The sequence below is a fragment of the Rhamphochromis sp. 'chilingali' genome (assembly GCF_963969265.1).
Source record: "Rhamphochromis sp. 'chilingali' genome assembly, chromosome: 18".
Classification (NCBI taxonomy): domain Eukaryota; kingdom Metazoa; phylum Chordata; class Actinopteri; order Cichliformes; family Cichlidae; genus Rhamphochromis; species Rhamphochromis sp. 'chilingali'.
The window spans coordinates 10,871,777-10,894,462 of NC_137945.1; the positions used below are offsets into that span (position 1 = coordinate 10,871,777).

Below are 22,686 nucleotides of genomic sequence, written 5' to 3' on the forward strand. Positions count from 1 at the left end.
TGCGTTTCATTAGATTTCCTGTTTTATTTTGAAGGGTTCCTGTGTCCCTAGGTTCAATGTTGTTAATGTTACGCTCCCCTTGTCACGTCGTTATGTTCATGTGTGTCAGCTGTTTCCCCATGTGTTCCCACTTTCCTCATTATCCTCCTGTGTGTATTTAGTCCGCGTGCTTTCAGTCATTCCTTGTCAGGTCGTCTGCTCATCTCCAGGTATCTCTGTCAGTTCACTATGCTTAAGGTCTTTTCAGGTTTAGTTTTAGTTCACCCAGTTTAGGTTAGTGTTTTGTGTTCACCTATGCCCTATTGTTTGTACCCTCGTTTCTAGCCTCAATAAACGGCTTGTTTTGTTAATCCACGTCACGTTTTGGTCTGCGTTTGAGTCCTCTTCTGTAACACATACAGTCTGCCCCAGCCAGACTGTGACAGAAACACCATTTTCTATAAATTTGCTGTGACTGGATTTTACAGTAATTTGCATTTACAGCAGTTACTGCAAATATATTATGTTGTGTTTATTTATCTAAAGCGAAGTAACTGTAACTTTTATTTACAGTAATTTTCCATAATTTCATTTACAGCAAACTTACTGTAAAGAAATTGACAGAAACCACTGTGTCTAGATACCAATTATAATAATCAATATTAAATCAACGTGCATGACACAAGATCTGTTTATCGCAAAAAACTAGACTATAAATTTAAAGCTGTAGCAGGAAACATCACATTTGTAGGACTTGCACTTACGTTTCCCACATAGCCCCAGTCATGATTTACAGCAGAAACCTTGCTGTGAGGCGACAGTACGAACCAGAGCTACTGTGCAGCCCTAGTTCAGATCTGTGTGAGGGTACCCCATTTCCTCATGTGCACCATGTATCAAGAGGTGAAGCTGTTAAACTGCTTGAAGATTCGCCAATGAGCCTTTAAAGACCAGCAGATGCACCTCTCTCCTTTAGACTGTGCCATATAGAGGGGATATTTTCCATATGGTCATACTTATTTTGAACTGTGAACCATGTGAAGTTGCTCCAGTGAAGTCAAAGTATAAAAATATAGAGTTGACTTCACAGGTTTTCTTCACCTGTTCATAAGCCCTACACTTTTCTCTCTCTCTCGGATTCCCACCAGCTGCTGTCAGTTTTATTTCAAGTGTCCTTTGATAACTTGGCCTCTTGAACCCTGTTCTGGCAGTGAGTCACAGTTTAAGCCCATTTATCAATTTGTTATCTGTTCAGTTCAGGTCTGCAGCATTTCCCCCCTGACCTGTTTGGCCCTACTATCAGATATTTTCTTGCTTTTGTTTATTTGATGTGACATTACTTATTACTAAGTAAATAAGCCAGATTTAGCCCTACAGGCCGATTTTCATCCATTACTCTTGAAGAAAATTAACTTTTTTGCACAGTTTAAAGTTTTTTAAATCACTGTTTCTATTATTACTTGAGGGCGCTTAATGTTTAAAGTAGAGATGGACCGATCCGATATTACGTATCGGTATCGGTCCGATACTGACATAAATTACTGGATCGGATATCGGAGAAAAATAAAAAATGTAATCCGATCCATTAAATATCACGAAAGCACCTCACAAAACTTGCAACACGCCGTAACTCACCTCAGAACGTTAGCACGTCGGAGCAGTATGCATCACGTGATAGAGCGGCTGTGGCATGCGGGACCTGTTGGTGGTCTGGATAGCATGTGGAGCTTCGCTAGCAACCCGGCATTTCATCTCCGACAAAGTTATCCCCGAGAGAAGTAAAGCAAGTGTGTAAGTCCATCTCTGAATGTTTGTAAAGCATTCCTGCGTTAAGCTTAACAAGCGATATATGGAGCGACTGCCTCTTCTTGCTGCTACTTCAATCATGAAACTGCTGATCGGCTTTTCTGTCGCGAGTCCGTCTCTCTCGTTTGCTTTTGGCCCACTTTGCACCAGAAAGAGGAAACCAGTGGATAAACAACAGCAGCACATTTAAGCTTGATAAGCTGTTGTTAAAATTTATTTAATATTACTTTCTACACCAGGATCTTTTTCTACGCAGCTGACACTGGTAACTGTGCAGGGGCGGATCTAGCAAAGTTTAGCCAGGGGGGCCGATAGGGCATTAACAGGGAAAAGGGGAGCAGAAAGACATACTTTTCTTTCTTATTCTCATTTAAAATGTCTAGCTTTTAATAAATAATTATCTGACACCCAAAGTTTTAATTTGATGTAAAATGAATAGAAGTCAATTACTGTATATAGTGACTATTAAGTCTAATATATATACCCTAGTAAGCTATAGTACTTTTTTCTTTGAGAAGGTACCATCTGTGCAGTCTGCAATTTTGTTGAAGAAAGATGTTGAATCTATTTAATATTTTAATATATTGAAAAATAATTGATTTCTGTGCATTTTTTTTCCACACTGCATCAAATTAAGGTTGATTACGTCGATTAAGCATCATGAGGTGGAGCGTGAGGGGTGGTTCCCTATTTTTTTATTTTTGTTGTTGCTGGGAGTTGGAACCCTATTAGTTAGGTTGCTTAATATTTACGCTAAGTACTCTTTAAAATATCAGAATAGGGAGGATGGTGTAGGTTTACGTTTATTAGATTGATCAGTATTGCTGAACTATGAAATATTTTTTTTTATTTTTTTGACATACAGGTATAACAGAATAGCTTTAGTGTAGTTGTTGTTTTAAACTTGAGTATGAACTTATACAAAATGCAGCAAGATATTTAAAAAAACACTATATCGGATTCATATCGGTATCGGCAGATATCCAAATTTATGATATCGGTATCGGACATAAAAAAGTGGTATCGTGCCATCTCTAGTTTAAAGATGATGAAAACCTGATGAAGGGGATGCAGTTACTTTATACCTGATGAATGCCTGTTGATGTTGTCCATGGGCAACAAACCTGTGAGACATCATTTATGGATTAATGAGGCCGTAAAAAATTAGGTGATATTGATCCAGTTGACTAATATAATACTGGCGATAACACAATTAACCTAAACATTTTTTGAAAGCAGACAGAAACAAATGAACGCTCTCCATGAGTCAGTTTAATGTCAGAAAGTAAAAAGAAAAGTTTTTGTAAAAAATGTAAACAAGACTGCAGTCTATTATGAATTATCATGCAGATATTATCCAATTAATTACAAACCTTGTATTAAACATTGATAAACCAAATATTTAAGCTTCTTTTAATTTTTTATAAATCAGTATTATAAGCTTTCCCCTGATCTTACACTTGCTATTCACAGAATTACAGTGTAGTTACCAGTTTCACTGTGTGAGTGGCAAATGTGACCATAATAAATTCTTTCCAAGGAACAAATAAAACGTCAGAACTGTGCAACGTGCAGAATAAAGTTTTACAGCTGTGTTGTTGAGATAAAAAAGTGTTTAAAGATTGGTGTGGCCTGGCCATAAGTGCTCAGGCAATGATGCTGAAAATTGATTATTCAGCTGTACTACACTGGAAATTTATCACAGTTGTGTTTTCTTTGCATTAGCTGACTTGACAAAGCTTAAAACCCCAGTCAGTGATAACAGATATCGGCAATGGTTATAAACTTTATTTGTTTTAGGATCTGTGCACACTAACATAAAAGGTGTGGGACCCAATCAGCCAGAGTTTTGGGTGAGCTCATTGTGAAACCTGGCCCCACCTTGTCATGCGAATTCCTGAGGTCAGATGGCCCAGGATGTGAGTGGGCGTTAAGGCGTCTGGGGAGGGAACTCAAAACTGGATTATAGATGGATCTATATCTATCCATCCATCTATAATCTAGGCTGATTGGGTCCCACACCAAGGGCGTAGATTTGGTTTTGGCATTGGTGGGGACGGATGATTCAACCATCGAACCCTGCCCTGTTTTTTTTTTTTGTTTGTTTTTTTTTGTTCTTTCCTTTTCATCTTTGCTTCTTGATTTAAAAAAAAAAAAAGGAGAAATATACTTGCCTACATATGCTATTCTACATCCTTTTAAACCATTTAAAATTACAATTCATAGTTTTATATGTGAATTATATAATGTTAAGTTACTATTAAACAAATGACTGACTAAGTATTTTATACTTTAGTTTACTTCAACCATATTCCATACAAAAATAAAAATAGCTTAAAATACAGTCATGACAATAAAATAATATGACTTGAAGGACTTAGCAACATTACTTCAGTTATACTACACCAACATCTCTTATACATTAGCACTAAGAGAACACTGAATGACCTGGTGGTTTTTGTCCATAAAACTACTCATCTAAGATTACCACAAAGTAAAAGATTTCTTAGCAAAATTATGCAACATTTTAGGCACACTATTGCCCCTATCAAGTCAGTGAGTTGAGATGTTTTACTCTAAACATGAACTACTGTTACAGCAACAGACATGTACTACTGGTGTCCCACACAACAACTCAATGTCCACTATGTGAAGGAGCCAAACACATGCCTTCTCCTCTCATTAACTGAGATAAACTGCTGGCATATTTGTTTTACATCTATACTGTCCAGTCTCTCCTGGTGGACATGGTAACACGTTATTCATGATTACATACAATTTTAGACTGATGTGGGCCAAAGCCTAAAAAGATGTGCCGGGAGTTTGCTGTTCTCCCCGGTTCAGATATTTGAAGTTTGCACAGCTACATTCTCGCCTGAAAATTTTTTAAAAGTTTCTTTTGCAACCCAGAAAGAGTAATAAGAGGGGCATGTATTGCCTTGCATAGCCTGTAACGTTATTATGATGGACAGATTTTATGAGTGAACTTGACTTTAAGTGCCTTACAGGTTTCTTTGAAAAATACTTTCTTATATCCAGGTTCTTTTTGCTGCCATCCTCCTCTCCTCCTTGCAGGTCCTCGCAGCGCAGGATTGCCGCTGCTAAAACTAAACAGAGCTCCCTGAAAGGCACAGCCAATCACATTGGCCATATTTGTCACATGATATAGGACTCCGGTAGAGAGCGTAATTTAACTCTTTCTGCACCGCTGGGTGAATGAGATGTTGACAGATCGTTTTGTTTTTAAATTTCTATCGGTTTTGTTTTTCTTTACTCGGAGAGATCAAATCATTGGTGGGGACAATTCAATAATCGCTGGATATTGGTGGGGACATGTCCCTTCCGTCCATGCCAAATCTACGCCCTTGTCCCACACCCAGTTTCACACCTTGGCTCAGGCGATTAGAGGATCATCAGTGGGTCCTTTTGTCCCTCTGCGGGGGGATACTCTCAGTAGGTTTAAATCTGGGACTCCCCACCATTTGACCTTAGAACTGAAGAAGCTTCTCGGATGAGAGGTGAAACGTCTTCAAGTAACTTAAAGAAGTCCAGACGCTTTTCTTTGCAAGCTCCTTTGACTATTAAATGCATTACATTTTTCACCCAAACTTTGAACATAATCTGTTTTCGAATAGCTTATATGTTCAACGTAGGTCAACACAGTGATTTAGCTACGTAGGTTGAAAGAGGGACACTTTTGTGACACAGAAAACTCTGACTTTAACAGGACATTTATCTTGCTTCATATTGAATTGCATAATCTGAGAAAGTATCCTTTACTCTAAGACAATAAGCTGCTGCAAAACATCTTGTTTAACTTTCAAAACCACAAATGGTGAAAGCCACTGTACTAATATGCTACTAGGTAATGACAAGTAACAATATAATTTCCATGTGTTACACCAAAAGTGTACCTGTAGTATCCGCCTCTCTCCTTCTTCAATGATGGGTCAACAGCACAGTAAATTGTGTTTTAAATTGAGTTTTTGGTAAAAGGACTGATCATTTTCATGGAGAATTGCTGGACACAATTCAGATGACGAATTAACTCAGTCTGAACAACTCCAGGATGGAGAGAGTAGGTCGTCACTCCTGTGCCTAAAAGTAAGGAAAAAGTGAATGAAATCACCAACAGTAAAGCTACTAGTCATGCATTTGATTTGAACAGAAAACTGGCAAATTAAAAGAAAGAAATGACAGCGTGTAAGGTGCATTATTTACCTTCTAATCGTTTAGCCAGTGATCGGGTGAAGAGGACGTTGGCTAGCTTGCTTTGAGCATAGGCTTTATTCTTGTCGTAATGCTTCTCACTGTTGAGGTCCTCTAGATTTATGGAGTGAGCCATGGAAGATACATTGATAATCCAAACTGGTGCCGACTTTTTAATCAGGTCAAGCAACAAATATGTCAACAGGAAGTGACCTGGAGGGGGAGGAAATATGACTTTAAAGTTGTCAATTTTCAGTTTCAGAAAATAGAGTGAAGTTAATGTATCTGGAAATAGTAACAATTTACTAAATACGAAATACTGTATCCCAAACTTGTTAAAGACTTTTACAATAAATGTACTACATCAAATAAATACCAAAAGAGAAAATGTGTTACAAAGACCACCCACAGCTTATGATTTATATCCGTTCAAGAGGAATGCTATCCTGCTGCACTAATTCTGCACAAAAACATCAAATTAAAAAATGCGAGATGTCAGTTAAAAGTTTTGAGTCTGTGTCTTTTGGTGGGGCATGTTTATCAGACTTATGATGTGTGAAGTTATTTCCCTAAATACAATTGAAAGGGCAAAATCCTTTTTTAAAAACTACATTTCTATAATAACCATGAGCGGGTGCATTGTGAGCCAGGCAGCAGCCAGGAGCGAGGTCCTGGCGGACCGATCCCCGGCTACCAAGACTGGCAATTGGGACATGGATTGTCCCAAAAGCAGTGTTCTACCTGCACTATGTATAGTGTGGGCAGAGCGCTGCTGACTTCGACTTCGAATGAGAAAATTGTCAAGTGGTGGAAGAAATACTTACCTCCTTAATTCCACTGGCATGTCTTCCTTGGAGAAAGCAGAGTCTGGGAACGAAGGGGATAATCCACCAATCTCTGGGGGCAAGGTAACTGAGGCAGTTAAACAACTCCTTGGTGGCATAGCCCCTGGGGTGGATGAGGTCCGCCCCGAGTTCCTGAAGGCTCTGGATCTTGTAGGGCTGTCTTGGTTGACATGCCGCTACAATGTTGTGTGGAGATCAGGGGCAGTACCCTTTTATTGGCAGACCACGGTGGTGGTTCCCATCTTTAAGAAAGGGGGGGTTGGAGGGTGTGTTCCAACTACAGGGGAATCACACTCCTCAGCCTCCCAGGGAAAGTCTATGCCAGGATGCTGGAGAGGAGAGTTCGTCCGATAGTCGAACCTCGGATACAGGAGGAACAATGCGGTTTTCGTCCTGGTAATGGAACACTGGATGAGCTCTTCATCCTCTCAAGGATACTGAGGGCGCATGAGAGTTTGCCCAACCAGTCTACATGTGTTTTGTGGACTTGGAGAATGCATTTGATCGTGTCCCTTGGGGGGGTCCTGTGGGGGGTGCTCCAGGAGTATGGGGTGTCTGACCCAATGCTATGGGCCATTAAGTCCCTATACAACCATTGCAAGAGCTTGGTCTGCATACCCGGCAATAAGTCTGACTCATTCCTTGTGGGTGATGGGCTCCACCAGGGTTGCCTTTTGCCACCGACTCTGATCATGATTTTTATGAACAGAATTTCTAGGTGTAGCCAAGTGGCGGAAGGCTTCCACTTGGGTGGTCTCAGGATTTTCTCTCTCCTTTTTGCGGATGATGTGGTTTTGTTAGCTTAATGGGTGATGGCCTCCAGCTCGCCTTAGAACGTTTCACAGCCGAGTGTGAAGCAGTGGGAATGAGAATCAGCACCTCCAATTCTGAGGCCATGGTCCTCAGCCCGAAAAGTGTGGAGTGACCACTCCAGGTCAGGGACGAGTTCCTGCCCCAATTGAGAGTTTAAGAGAGTTTAAGTATCTTGGGGTCTTGTTCATGAGTGACGGGAGAAGGGAGCGGGAGATTGACAGATGGATTGGTGCTGCGGCCGCAGTGACGCGGACGCTGTACCGGTCTGTTGTGGTGAAGAGAGAGCTGAGTGTAAAAGCGAAGCTCTCAATTTACTGGTCGATCTACGTCTCTACCCTCACCTATGGTCACGAGCTGTGGGTAGTGACCAAAAGAACGAGATCGCGGATACAAGTGGCGGAAATGGGCCTCTTCCTTAGAGATATGGTGAGAAGTTTGGCCATTTGCTGGAGAGATTATATCTCTCGGCTGCCCCCGGACAAGCTGGAGGAGGTGGCTGGGGAGAGGGAGGTCTGGGCTTCTCTCCTTGGGCTCCTGTCTCCGCGACCTGGCCCCAGATAAGCAGAAGAAAATGGATGGATGGACTATGAGCATACCTGTGATGTGTAAAATTTTGATGACCCATCTCATGTTTGTCCAGTGTTGCATTATGTTGATGGTCAGTTAACATGGATTCATTGTCTGCGGTTGGAAATGTTGGAAACAACATTTTTACTGATGATCAGTAATTCCGGAATCAACTGATTCCAAAAGCTGGAATTGGTAAATATTGTTGCAACTAGTCAACAAGTCAAAAGTCCTCAATATAGACTTGAAGGTATACACAAATGTCTTAAATCTTTTGTTTTTTCCAGTCTCAGAGCAGAAATAGCCAAACAACAGTTTATGACGGGTGAATTGTAATCTAGGTATGTGGGTAACTAGAAAACCTTGACCTGTACCTCACTTGAAATGTAACTTCATATTGCATCGATGAAGCCTGCATGGGTAATACAGCGTCGTCCATTTGTGCCCTCTAATAAGTCAAGGGCACTACATAGATCCAGATTTCTTTTAAACTGTTATCGTGAGAGACAACAATAACAGTAATGACATGTTAAAGCGACTAAGCTTCCAGGCAAGGAAGTTATTGAAACAAAAAATATCTTCACTAGAGTGACTTTCTAAACCTCAGGAGGGAAAAATGATCAGATAGCAAGGTTGATAAACTGTACTCTTTGATTTTAACCATGGCTTTTCTGCCTCTTCAAATATATTGCATCAGTGTCTAATATTAGAAGACAATCAATATAACTGTCACGGTCCTGGGTCGGTGACCCAGTGTTTTGTATCTGGTTAATTTGTGTTTCTTGATTGTTCGTATTCATGGTTGTCACTGTTAGTATTTATGTTTCTGTCCTAGTATTTCCGGAGTTCTAGTTCTTAGGGTTTGTTATTTGGCTTCTCTGTGTTGTGTGGTGTCTACTCTGTGCCCTCCTGTCCCATGTTTTCTCTGTTCCACCTGTTTGCAATATTGAGCAGCCATAAATAAAGGCTTACCTTTTGTTCAAAACATTTTCCTGCAACTTTACTGTTCTGCAGTAGTAAAAATGTTGGTCTTGAAAGGAGTGTTGTGTTTAGTCTGTAAAATGGTACCATACAAAAGTTATTAAAGATTTTTTGTTTCATTAGAGTGGCCTACTAAACCTTGGTAGGGAAAAATGTTCTGATAGCAGGGTCGATAAACTGTACTCTTTTTTTTTTTTTTTTTTAACCAAAGCCCTATCTACCTCTTTAAACATATTATTGCTTAAGTGTCTAATTATAGAAGCCAATCAATATAACTACTATTTATGGAAATGTCAGGGTTAAACACACGATGAGGAAAATGAATTTTGAAGTGAGTGTGGCTAAAAGGAAGTGAAAATGCAGTACACTGTAACGTCAAATCTCTTATCTGGAAGTTGACCTTAAACTTCATGTCTGTCTGTCATATCTAAAGCATGTGTTAACACTTTGCTGTTCTGCAGTAAAGTCATAAAAATGCTGATTATGAAACAAGTGTAGCATTTAGGCGAAAGTATCTGATCCAACTGCAACATCACAAAGTGAGTACTGAAAAATTCTATGCATTTGTTTTTGAAGGATTTAGACTAGTACAACCTGAAATGTGACCGCTCCCCTCAAAATTGTATTTACATGTTAATGCAGCCATGAGTGGAAATTGCACTCCCCCTCATGTGTTACTGTGACAGGCTGCTTGCAAAAAAAGTGCCTAAGATACTATTTAAAAGTTGTTCTTTGTTGAGTCAGTTTTTATATTTGAATGATTCACAGGTAAAAAAACAAAAACAAATGATTGGTGCACACGCAGTTCACAGACAGTAGCTTTTTAACTATTGTACAGTATTATACTGAAAGTCCAAATAACCCACTACTACTGTCTAACGCTGGCAATGTCTTGGTACCAGTGATGGGAATGACAGCGTTACAAGTAACGGTGTTACTAATGGCATTACTTTTTACAGTAACGAGTAATCTAACTAATTACTATTCCTATCATTACAACGCTGTTACCCTTACTAACAAGAAAATGCGGTGCGGTCGCGTTACTATTTTTCAACAGACAGTTGAAGCTGTGTTCAGCTTACCGCACCTTATATCAGTTGCACGGAAGTAGTTGTAAGTAATCTGGGCGCTACAGCTTTAAGCAGCTGTGCGCGCTCCCATGGGTGGCAATCACTTTCTTGCAGATGATCACTGTTTGGCACAACACCGGTCTAACCTTTCTGAACAAGGAAATTACTTTTGATTTGATCACTTCCAAACTCGCCCCGATTTTCTATACAGCTCAATTAGTTCTGATTCGACCTCATTTTTATTCGTTGACAAAACTGTCAATACATGTGATCATAGTTATCCTGTTTTCGTCAGAAAAAAAAAGACAATTATTGGTGAATGAAATGAACACTCATTTTTGGAGAAAAACATTGATTGTCACACAATATCAGACATTAAAGCATAACAGCCATACTGATTAAAATTTATTTTATTGAAAGTGAAAAAACAAATTTTTTGTTTAGTTTTTTGTGGCCACATATAACCATTAAACTTTAAGCATCTTGAAAGCGTCACACACTGTAAACAGGTTGCTGTAAATATTACAGCAATTTACTGCCAGATGGATGCGGGTAATTAGCTGTAAAAGGATTCACAGGAATCGTATTTGTAAGCACTTTTTACATCCTGCTGAAACAGCATTTTCTATAAATTTGCTTTGACGGGATTTCACAGAAATTTACATTTACAGTAGTTACTGCACATTTATTTATTTTTGCTGTGTGTTTGTCTATCTACAGTGAAGTAACTGTAACTGTTATTTACAGTAAGCTTACTGTAAAGAAAATTACATTAACAACTGTGTGTAGCTAACAATTATAAGATCTGTTTATTGCAAAAAACTAGACTATAAATCCTTTTATGGATTAATGAGGCCGTAAAAATTTAGGTGATATTGATCCAGTTGACTAATATAATACTGGCGATAACACAATTAACCTAAACATTTTTTGAAAGCAGACAGAAACAAATGAATGCTCTCCATAAGTCTGTTTAATGTCAGAAAGTAAAAAGAAAAGTTTCTGTAAACAATGTAGACAAGACTGCAGTCTATTATGAATTATCATGCAGATATTATCCAATTAATTACAAACCTTGTATTAAACATTGATAAACCAAATATTTAAGCTTCTTTTAATTTTTTATAAATCAGTATTATAAGCTTTCCACTGATCTTACACTTGCTATTCACAGAATTACAGTGTAGTTACCAGTTTCACTGTGTGAGTGGCAAATGGAAAGAATTTATTATGGTCACAAGGAACAAATAAAACGTCAGAACTGTGCAACGTGCAGAATAAAGTTTTACAGCTGTGTTGTTGAGATAAAAATGAAGTGTTTAAAGATTGTCGTGGCCTACATTATAATGAAATCATCAGGTAATAAAGAAACAGAATACACTGCCAGGATTTTATTTTCAGTTCTGAATGTCTCAGTCCCACGTTAAAGAGAGCAAACTACAGCTCAGCTCCCACAGCTTCTCCGCCACGTTGTCATCTTTGGCAGCCGCAGAACAGTTAGCAGGAGCACAGTCACTGTAAGCAAGGATGTATCACGTGAGCACTTTGTTCACTTGTGTAACACGAACATTTTATGTTTGTTAACATCTACTGAGCAAATAACACTCTGCTTGTCAGCCACTGTTGCTTAAAGACTATAAATCAACATTAACAGTGGCTTCTTTTTCTAAATTTGTACACTAGCAAGCATGAAGAACATCCAATGAATCAAAAGTTTGCCATTAAAAATGTTTTAGGAATTTAATATTCAGTTGTAACCAAATAATGTAGAATAATCTACACTTTTTTATTTATTTAACAAAATCAAAAAATACAATCCTGCAGTTTTTAAATACTTTCTGTTCTGCGTTGCATTTGAATAATTCATTTTGCTTCCGACTTTCTTTAATGGAGAGAAGCTGTTATTTCATATATTTTGCCTGCAAATTGTGGGTTAGCACTGTTGCCGCACAGCAAGAAGGTCCTAAGTTCAATTCCACCATCAGGCCGGGGTCTTTCTGTCTGGAGTTTGCATGTTGTCCCCATGTTTGCGTGGGTTCTCTCTGGGTACTCCAGCTTCCTCCCACAGTCCAAAGACATGCAGTTGGTGGGGACAGGTTAAATGATCAATCTAAATTGCCACAAAAAACTGCTGAACTTGAGATCTAGTGTGGCAGAATGGACATTTTAATCTTAACAAATGTGTGCTCTCCTTTAAATATTAAACATTATAGTTATAATATCTAATACATTATAATATTTATATCTGTAGGTAGTTTGTATACACTCCTTTTCTGTGTACTTATTTGTAATATTTATATAAAGTTGTATATATTATATATATTGTGGAGATCAGGGAAATTTTACTGCTATTGTTAATAATCATCATCATTACCATTGCATTAATAATATTATCTACAGCATTGATATTGCATTCAGATGTTTAAACAGTGTGTGTGTTTCAGAAAGACTAAGTTGACAGGAAATTGCAGGTTTGCAGAGTGTGCCTTTTGCAGAAGTGAAACCGAAAGCAGAGTCTAAGTGCAGGTTATTCTGAGGAGCTGTTTGGACGAGGCTATGTGAATAACTAGGTTATTCAAATTGTCTGTTATACTTTTATATTCTTTTATTAAGCTTTTAGTAGAGGTTCTTGATTATAACATTTATTCAACATAGTACATATAGTTTTAGTTAGGTTATTACACATAAGGATGAGCCTCTGTTCTGGTAAAAGGTCAGAAGTGCAACGGGTGAGATGAGAGAGCATGTAAGGCACGCACGCACACGCACACGCACGCACGCACGCACACACGCACACACAGAGACAGAGAGAGAGAGAGAGAATCATTGATAGGTGAGAGGTTAAGCATGTTTGCTTGTAACTGCGGGTTTGGAGAAGCGGCAGTCAAAAGGTTGACAGGAAACATCTGCCATGAAGACGGAGACAATGTTCTTTTCAAACTGTGTTAAAAGTCATTGTGGTTTTGAATTGACGTATGCATATATTGTATCTGATGACGCATGAGGGGGCGTCATTAAATTCAAACCCTGATGGTATAAAATATCTGCTTATGCTTTGATTAGTCGAAGATCAATTGCTGTCTGCGTACGGAGTGATCTTCCCACGCGTGTATTTCATTAAAATCAATTGTTTGACCAAGCTCTTCTGGACCATGGTTGTTTGTACTCTCCTTCCTTAATATTTGAACCTTAACAATATTTTTTGCACCATGACACTGTGTACAAACTTGGCAATAAAAGTGATTCTCATTCTAAAAATTTCATAATGGATACATCTCACCCTGGTCACCTACTTGCTGAACTCTTACCATCTGCCAGACAGTGCAGTTAGAGAAAGGACAGAAGGACTGAATAGCAGTTTTTTTCTCAGAGCTATAAAAAGCATTAAAATGCTACAATGTCCACTTGAATGTGATCGGTGTAATTAGGGGTTGTGCAATTTGAGAGAATAGAGACAGGTTGCTTTTGTATTATTTATCTTACATAGTTTTTTTTACATTTTTTTTTTTTTTTTTACAGTTTATAGTTTACAGTTTATAGACTGCTGTTAATGATCTTTACACTCTTGAGATTGCACTTAATTTTGTTGTAAATGTTACTGTAACAATGAGGAAATCCTATTCTATTCTGTGTTCTAGGAGCTGCTTTGCCAGGAGTGTAAAATGAGACTTTGCAGCAGATTTGAATCAAGTATACAAACATGCATACGTTTTCTGCATTGCCAAATGAATTGAAGCACATTCAGGTGACAATATGTGCACAGTTTACACTGCTGTAACGTTGCAGCTTAGCTTCATTTGTGATGTTAGTAATTCACGTCTAAGTTCCACATATGACATGTATTCACCTACCAGGGAATCTATATTGCATTTAAAACATGGTATTAAATGCATTACATTTTTCACTAAAACCTTGAACATGTTTTCAGCTTAAGTCATCACAGTGATTTGTCCAGGTTAAAAGAGAGACACTTTTGGGACACAGAAAACTCTGACTTTAACTGGACATTTATCTCTCTTCATATTTCACACCTTTAAATAACTGCTTCATGGCAAATATCTTTACTGTTCATCTGATTTAGTTTCCAGATTGCAAAATCTGAGAAAGTACTCTTTACTCTGAGCTGATGAGTTAAACATCATGTTTACCTTTCATTGGTCTAAAACTACTAAGTGTTGAAAGCCACTGTATTAATATGCTACTAGATTATGTGTAACAAGCTGCAATATAATTTCTGTGTGTTACACCAAAAGTGTACCTGTAGTATCCGCCACTCTCCTTCTCTAATGATGGGTCAACAGCACAGTAAATTGTTGTCTGCGCTCCCTGGACAGAGTTTTTGGTAAAAGGACTGACCATCTTCATGAAGAATTGCTGGACACCATTCAGATGACGAATTAACTCAGTCTGAACAACTCCAGGATGGAGAGAGTAGGTCGTCACTCCTGTGCCTAAAAGTAAGGAAAAAGTGAATGAAATCACCAACAGTAAAGCTACTAGTCATGCATTTGATTTGAACAGAAAACTGGCAAATTAAAAGAAAGAAATGACAGCGTGTAAGGTGCATTATTTACCTTCTAATCGTTTAGCCAGTGATCGGGTGAAGAGGACGTTGGCTAGCTTGCTTTGAGCATAGGCTTTATTCTTGTTGTAATGCTTCTCACTGTTGAGGTCCTCTAGATTTATGGAGCCCCAGGAGTGAGCCATGGAAGATACATTGATAATCCTAGCTGGTGCCGACTTTTTAATCAGGTCAAGCAACAAATATGTCAACAGGAAGTGACCTGGAGGAGGAGGAAATATGACTTAAAAATCCAATTTTCAGTTTCAGAAAACAGAGTGAGGGTAAGGTATTTGGAAATAGTGACACTTCACTAATTACGAAATACTGTACTTACCAAAATACTTACCTTAACTTGGTAAAGACTTTCACAATAAATGTACTACATCAAATAAATACCATAAGACAGAATGTGTTACAAAGACCACCCACAGCTTATATTTTAATTACGTTAAACTAAATAACAAACAACACAAGGGGCTCCTGTTATTTCAAGAGGAATGCTATCCTGCTGCACTAATTCTGCACAAAAACATCAAATTAAAAAGTGCGAGATGTCAGTTAAAAGTTTTGAGTCTGTTTCTTTTGGTGGGGCATGTTTATCAGACTTATGATGTGTGAAGTTATTTTCCTAAATATAATTAAAAGGGCAAAACCCTTTTTTAAAAACTACATTTCTATAATAACCACGAGGACACCTGTGATGTGTAAAATTTTGGTGAGACATCTCATGTTTGTCCAGTGTTGCATTATGTTAATGGTCAGTTAACACAAATTCATGTTGGAAACAACATTTCAACTGATGATCAGTGGTTCCGGAATCAGTTGATTCCAAAAGCTGGAATCAGGACATACTGTCGCAGGAAGTTGACCTTTTACTTCATGTCTGTCTGTCATATCTAAAGCATGTGCTTAAACTTTACTGTTCTGCAGTAAAGTCATAAAAATGCTGATTATGAAAGAAGTGTTGCATTTAGGCTTAAGCGTCAGATCCAACTTCAACATCACGAAATGAGTATTGAAAAATTCTATGCATTTGTGACCTTTTGAAGGATTTGACAGCTGATGGGAGGGGCAAGTCAAAAGGGGTGGGACTACTCCAACCTGAAATTTGAACGCAACCCTCAAAATTGTGTTGACATGTTAATGCAGCCACGGATGGAAATTGCACTCAAGTTCATACGATACCATTAAAAAAAAAAAAAACGTCTTGGGCCAATGCTCATAGTAAGTTTTTGACTTTTAAATGTTTGGGAATCACCTTGTTGGTACACAAATATAATTTTATGCCTGTCAAATTGTGTCATCTTTGGCATTTTGTTGCAGATAGAGCTAACAAATGGGAAGAAATTATGTGTTACTGTGACAGACTGTTTGCAAAATAAAAGTGGCAAAAGATACTATTTGAAAGTGGCTCTTTGTTAAGTTGAGTCAGTTTTTATATTTGAATGATTTATAGGTCCAAAATAATAATAATAAAAATACAAAAGTCTGCTTCCTTGGGAGAAGAATATATAGAAGGGAGTGGAAGTGGAAGGTGTGGGTTAAGACTTTTGCATAGCACTGTGGGTCAGAGTGGTTTGAAGCCACTGCCTACCACTCCTCGAGTCATTTAGGATGTGAGGCACTGTTATTTACTTGTACCACTGAGTAAAATTAAATATTTCCTGTCATAAGCAGACTGTAATTTATTAACTCTATTAAAAACCTTTTAAAGAATTTTCAACCAGTTTTGTGTGCTTCCGTTTGAGTTTTACCTGAGATATTATTTTCTGATTTCTTTCACCCCATTTAAAGAAATCTTGGAAATGTCCTGGGACGTGCTAATTGTTTTGGGTACAACTTCATTTGTCAAATCTCTCCCCCCAAATCAAAAAGTCTGGAGAAGGATTAGTCGGTACTAATGTATAAGTCAGGCCAGGTGTGACTGAGGCCTGATTTTATTTACCCAGGTGATTGACACCGATCTGCATCTCAAAACCATCAGCTGTTTTCCCAAAGGGACAGACCATCACACCTGCATTGTTGATGAGGATGTTCAGCTTTGGCTCGTCTGTAGAAAAAAGTAAAAGAAAAAAATAAAGGGGGGGGGGGGTTTAAAAATATGCAACTTTTCATGTGTGTTCACATGGATGTTTCTTTAGCCAGAGAATCATTTTACCTTTGTTGATGGCTTCAGCAAATTCTCGTATAGACTTGCTGTCTGACAAATCAAGTTTCATGCAAACGACATGTTCATTGCCTGAGCTTTCGATGATGTCTTTCACGGCTGCGTTTGCTTTCTCCATGTCCCTGCATGCTATGATCACCTTTTCTGCCCCTACAAAGAAAAATAAAAGACGGGAGTTAAAACAGCACATGCACTGAATGCATGGCGAAAATACATAAAAGCAAGGTGTAGTTCAGTGGGTGGAGAGCACCCTCTCATGACAAAATGTGCACATTACATTTTTCATAACTTGCGAAGCTTTTAATGGGGACAGTAAGAAAGACCAATAATCACTTAAGATATCAGAAACAACCACATTTCTCGGAAAAGACAAACACACAAAAAAAAATGAAACTAATCTGTCTGAGATACCCAAAGGCACATATAGTCACGTATGCTTTTGTAGTACATATAGTGAACTGCAAAAGCAAGATTTTTTTTTTTAAAGTAACAGGCAGAAAGACCGACAAACAAGCAGCACCACAGCATGTCTAGCAAAGAAACACAGAGTTGGAGATGTAGCTCTTGGGTTTTTTGCAATTTCTCTGAGCTTTGCATGACCTTGCATGACCGGAGGTGATCACACAGGAGTTGAAGATATTAAACAAGTGGTTTGATAGAAACAAATTGTCCTTAAATTTAAATAAAACAAAATTTATGTTATTCGGAAACTATAAGAAAAACATTAACATTGAAATTTGTGTCGATAATATATATCTAGAAAGGGTTAATGCCATAAGATTTCTTGGTGTGATCACTGATCAAAAGGCCTGTTGGAAATCACACATCACTTATGTGAGGGGAAAGTTAGCACGGGGCATTGCTGTCTTGGGGAAAGTAAAACAGTTTCTGGATAGGAAAACATTGTATATGTTATATTGTGCTTTACTATTACCATACATGAGTTATTGTGTAGAGGTTTGGGGAAATACATATAATAATAATAATAATGATAATAATGGATTGGACTTATATAGCGCCAGTAGGCGGTAGGGTAAAGTGTCTTGCCCAAGGACACAACGACCAGGACAGAGAGCCCGGGGATCGAACCGGCGACCTTCCGGTTACAGATGCGCTTCCCAACCCCCTGAGCCACGGTCGCCATATACAAGTAATATTCAGACTATAATCATAATGCAGAAAAGGGCCATTAGACTAATAAATCAGGAGGGGTATAGGGCTCACACAAATGCACTCTTTATTAGGATGCAAGCTATAAAATTCCAGGATCTGGTGAAGTTTAAAACAGTGCAAATAATATATAAGGTAAGGAAAGGGATGCTCCCAATCGAAATAAGTAAATGGTTCTTAGAAAGAGAAGGGAGGTACAATTTTAGAGGGAAGTGGAATTTAAAATTACAAAGAGTAAGAACAACATTGAAAAGGATGTCTATTTCAATAGCGGGAGTTAAAATCTGGAACGAGTTAAAAGAAGAAATAAAGGTCACTAGTGATATAAACCAGTTTAAAATACAACTCAAAAAAGAAATATTAAATAAGTATAAGAATCAAGAAAATGCAATTAACCCAAGACAGCAGTCAAACTCATGTTTATTTTCTTCTGCAAATTAGCAAATCTAAATATAGTTTTAGTTGAACATGTGAAAATATTTTTTTGAGATGTTATGTTCTAAGTTGAAGGCATTGTATACGTTTTTGTTGTTCAAATTTAGATGATGAGGATGTAAACCTGAGGGGGTAGGGCAAAATAAGTATATACTTCTGCCTACTCCTTTTCAAACAACTGTATGGAATGATTTTATGAAACGTTGGTGAATGTATATGTTTGAAATAAAAAAAGAACTGAACTGAACCTTGGCGCTAATTTTCTGGGACATCCACTCCTGAGAAAATTGGCAACTGTCCTGAATATTTTTTAATAATCTTTCTCAGTATAAAATAAGGGACTTCGTATTGTTTGGAAATGGCGTTTTAACCCTTCCCAGATTAAACATTATTCAGACACTGTTGTCGAAATGAAAAGCACACAATTGCTAATTTCTGGGCAGAACCTTAATTGTGTAATTCTCCTGTTACACCACATACCAAAGTTGGCCTTTTCAGCCATGTCCACATACAAAAATACTTTTTTTAAAATATTAATTAACATTAATACTGCTGTCTGCCATGTTACTGGCTCATTAGATATTTGCTTGAAAAAGCACTTGAACAGGTGTAACTACTAAAGTGACCACTGAAAACAGCCTTTTCATTATAAGAGTGAATGGCTGTGTGTAACTAATATTTTTGTTCTGACAAAACAAGACAATTTAATAAAATGACTGTAAGAAGACCCACTAAGGTAGGTGCAAAAATTCAGCTTCTTATTGTTGAATAATTGTCCACGACTATTCATTTTTTCTTCTAATTAAGACACACTAACACATTGCTTCATGCTCTGTGTCTGAGTTCATTTTGTCCTTGTATTTTACTTTAAAACTAAAGAAAAATTTTACTATACCAAACAAGAACTGTGCCTAAAGAGCTAAATCAGGAACTGGTTCCAAATTGTTCCATTACTCAGCTACTTTTCCTGACAGCCACATGTTGCACGACAATGATAACAACATCATGGGAGTGGAGGATTGCCACGCCTGAGTCATGCTCAGAATTTACACAGAACAATAGAACTTGTGTTAGCCTTCCTTATAATTTATCTACAGGAGAATCAATACTGGCAGATCTGTGTTTAAATAAACTGTTTTTATCGTAATCATTTTCTTGATGGCACGGCGCGGTTCTATTGGAGCTTAGCAATAACTAGGGAGGACTCATGGTGGCAGAGGCAACTGCTATTGAGACTGTCCAAACTGACATAGGGCGGGGTAAACCCTAGACAGGCATCTAACACAAGCACACACTGTCAGCAGTAAAAAAAATTATTTCCCAACTTTTAGGACTATCAAAATCTTGTGTGTAACTATGATCCCCATTGCTGATCCACTTCAGGGTTATGGGGGAACAGGGTGAGAGGCACGCCATGCCCTGGATGGATTTATACTCAACGGATGGCCAGAAACATCCATCCATGAATTAACCAAATTCACGTCCGCACCTGCAACCAATTTAGAGGCAGCAGAGTGTGCAATGGATCCAAATGTGGCCTCACAGCAAGAAGGTCCTGACCTTGAACCTGCTGGTCAGGTGAGGCCTTTCTATGTGGGGTTTGAACGAGTTTCCTCCAAGGTTTACTTCATTGTAGTCTTTTATCTGTGCATCTAAAAGTCAACATTTCCTGCTAATATTTCCCTTTTCCTCCTAATTCCATATCCTGATACGTAACACAAATAATCCCCACTTTAAAAAAAACAGTTGAGAGTTAAGAAAGGTTTAAAATTTCATGATTTCAGTCAGACGAACCTCTCTTTGCCAGATCAATGGCAGTTTCTTTGCCGATGCCAGTGTTTGCTCCAGTGATGACAACAACTTTTCCCTCCAGCTTTTCATCACAAGACCAGCTGCGCCGGAAGACATTTCTGGGATGTTGAGAAAGCAGACTTAATGTCACAATCAGCAACACAGGAGTGATATGGCAAAACACGCAATTACACAACTGTAACTTAACAGAAAACTCTTTCAACTTCCAACAACCCGCAGCAAAGAAAATATTATCAACAACAATCTAGTCTAACGTAACGTATTAATAAATAACCCGACGTAATTTTATTTATTTATCGATCATGCAGCCTTAACACAAACTCAAAAACTTTCAGACTGAGGGATTTTGAGGTTTATGTAAAGTCTGCTTACCTTAAAGACGACATGTCTCTGGATTTCAGAAGTCACCGAGACTCAAGTACCTCATCAAAACCCGAAATTAGTTACTGATCACTGATTCACCTCCACACGAAGCCCACAATGTTCATAGGAAGCCCCTGTAGTTAAAAAAAAAAAACATAACAAGGCGGAAATGTCCAAGTGCAGTCAGACTTGACAAGCTGGATTTTCAACCAATCAACTGCTAGGCCGTCGGTGAACGAGAAAGCTGATTGGTTAACGTGGAAGTTTGAGTCTCATCCCCTAATAGGTGTGCTCGATTCGTGAAGGTGGGCTGCAGGCACGGGTGGGCAGGTCCGAGGAAGGAAATTGAAACAGGTTTTTCTTTTATTCTTTTCTCGAGGCTCTAAAAAGATCTCAGTTTATTCACTCCTCCTAGTGCTGCGATATTCGGTCAGTTCTTGCGCAATCTTGGTGACAAAGGCGTACTACCACTAATAATAATAACAACAACAACAATAACGATAACAGCAGTCTTTTATAGCTTTATATTTTACTTCTCTACATAGGCTTTCATAGGTTATTTTCTGAATAATATATGAAAAAGCATTTAGCCTACCTCATTTATATACAGTTTACTTCGACGTAGCCAGACACTCGAAGTTTTTTGTCACTTGTTTTCAGTCCAGTCCTGATTGGTTGAACAACTTGACACAGACCTATGAATCAGGCACCTAACTCAAGGGTGTTGTGTCCACACATGACATCAGTTTAGCAAAGAAACCGTTTTTAGTTGCATCTTTAAGCACTTTGTTAATAGCGGCCTGTAGCTTGAACACATAATTTGTGTTTGAATTTGCCAAAAAAAAAAAAAAAAAAAAAAAAAATGCCATGAGAGACAGTTCCACTGGTATAAAATATTAATATTATTATTAGCCACAAATGGTTATTCCCAAAGAGTTTTTAGCAGATAATCTGGCAGATTTCGGCATGCTGTTCAGTGTTTCCTCAAAAAAGTTGAGGAAACTGAACAAGTGGAAGACATAAGAGCGCAAACGTAAAAAAAGAAAACACATCAACTACAGTGCCTTGTACTTCTATGGGCCTGCAGTGCCTCGATAATGGCAATAAAATGATAACACTAACTAAAAACAAAACAAAACAAACAAACCCCAAAACAGTGTAGTGTTCCTTATGTTGCTTAAAAATTAAATGTATAGACCAAGCTCTTGTGGAAAAAAATAATTAGTTTATCATGTTAAAGTATGTAAGGCTGTTTAACCCACCAAAACACTGACACGGAACCTGAGATGAAATCAATTAATCCCAGTTTGTTGATGTTAGGATCCCTCTGTTTAGGATGCAGTGTTTTCAGTTTTGTTAATTTTCAGGATTTCTTCTGTATATTGATATTCAAAGGGTTTGTTTCACATCTAGATCTGGGGTTTTAGTTTATTTCTGATCCTTGTATCCCTTGAATTTCCATGACTGGTCTAGTGCCATTTTTGTCTCTTGTCTCATATCCCTTTGTGTCAAGTTAGTTGTAATTCCTCAGTGATTAGCCTGTAGTTCTGGTTCTCATTAGTTTTCTCTCTGTGTTTTGTGTTTCTAGCTTGAGGTCTTCTTATTTTTACTGACCTGTTCTCAGTTAAGGCTGTTTTGTATTCTGTCCCTCGTTTTAGTTTTCATGCTTCCTCTGTCTTCTCATGCCTTGTCTGTAGTTTTTTTTATCTGTCTGTGATTCAACTTCTTGTCCTGTCTTGTCTCTCTTGATTGTTGACATCTGTGTTCCCACCTGTTTCCCATCCCTAGTGATGGGCAAAGCAAGGCTTCGTGAAACACTGAACTCCATCTCAACAGTGACACCTGCTGGCCCACTTTGCTATCGCCACATCTCGATATTTTTCTGTGAAACAACGACGCAGGCAA

At 38.2% G+C, this 22,686-nt stretch overlaps 2 protein-coding genes across 2 annotated transcripts in view; both read right to left on the reverse strand.

Moving 5' to 3' along the window:
• Positions 1-11,474, reverse strand: part of LOC308386436 (phenolphthiocerol/phthiocerol polyketide synthase subunit C-like) — a 32,806-nt gene extending 21,332 nt beyond the window's left edge. The window contains exons 1-3 of the mRNA XM_080865962.1: positions 6,819-11,474; positions 6,007-6,207; positions 5,700-5,883 (exon numbers count right to left, since the gene is read on the reverse strand). The gene's annotated coding sequence lies outside the window, so the exon portion shown is untranslated. The remainder of the gene's footprint in view (positions 1-5,699; positions 5,884-6,006; positions 6,208-6,818) is intronic.
• A 39-nt stretch (positions 11,475-11,513) lies between these two features.
• Positions 11,514-20,921, reverse strand: rdh12l (retinol dehydrogenase 12, like). The gene is made up of 7 exons (XM_080865966.1): positions 20,791-20,921; positions 20,401-20,516; positions 16,993-17,151; positions 16,780-16,884; positions 14,845-15,054; positions 14,529-14,721; positions 11,514-11,785 (listed from the first exon to the last, which is right to left on the reverse strand). Exons 1-7 carry the CDS (start codon positions 20,802-20,804, stop codon positions 11,683-11,685), a joined length of 900 nt encoding a protein of 299 aa, XP_080722092.1. The 5' UTR covers positions 20,805-20,921; the 3' UTR covers positions 11,514-11,682.
• Between the last annotated feature and the right edge of the window lie 1,765 nt (positions 20,922-22,686).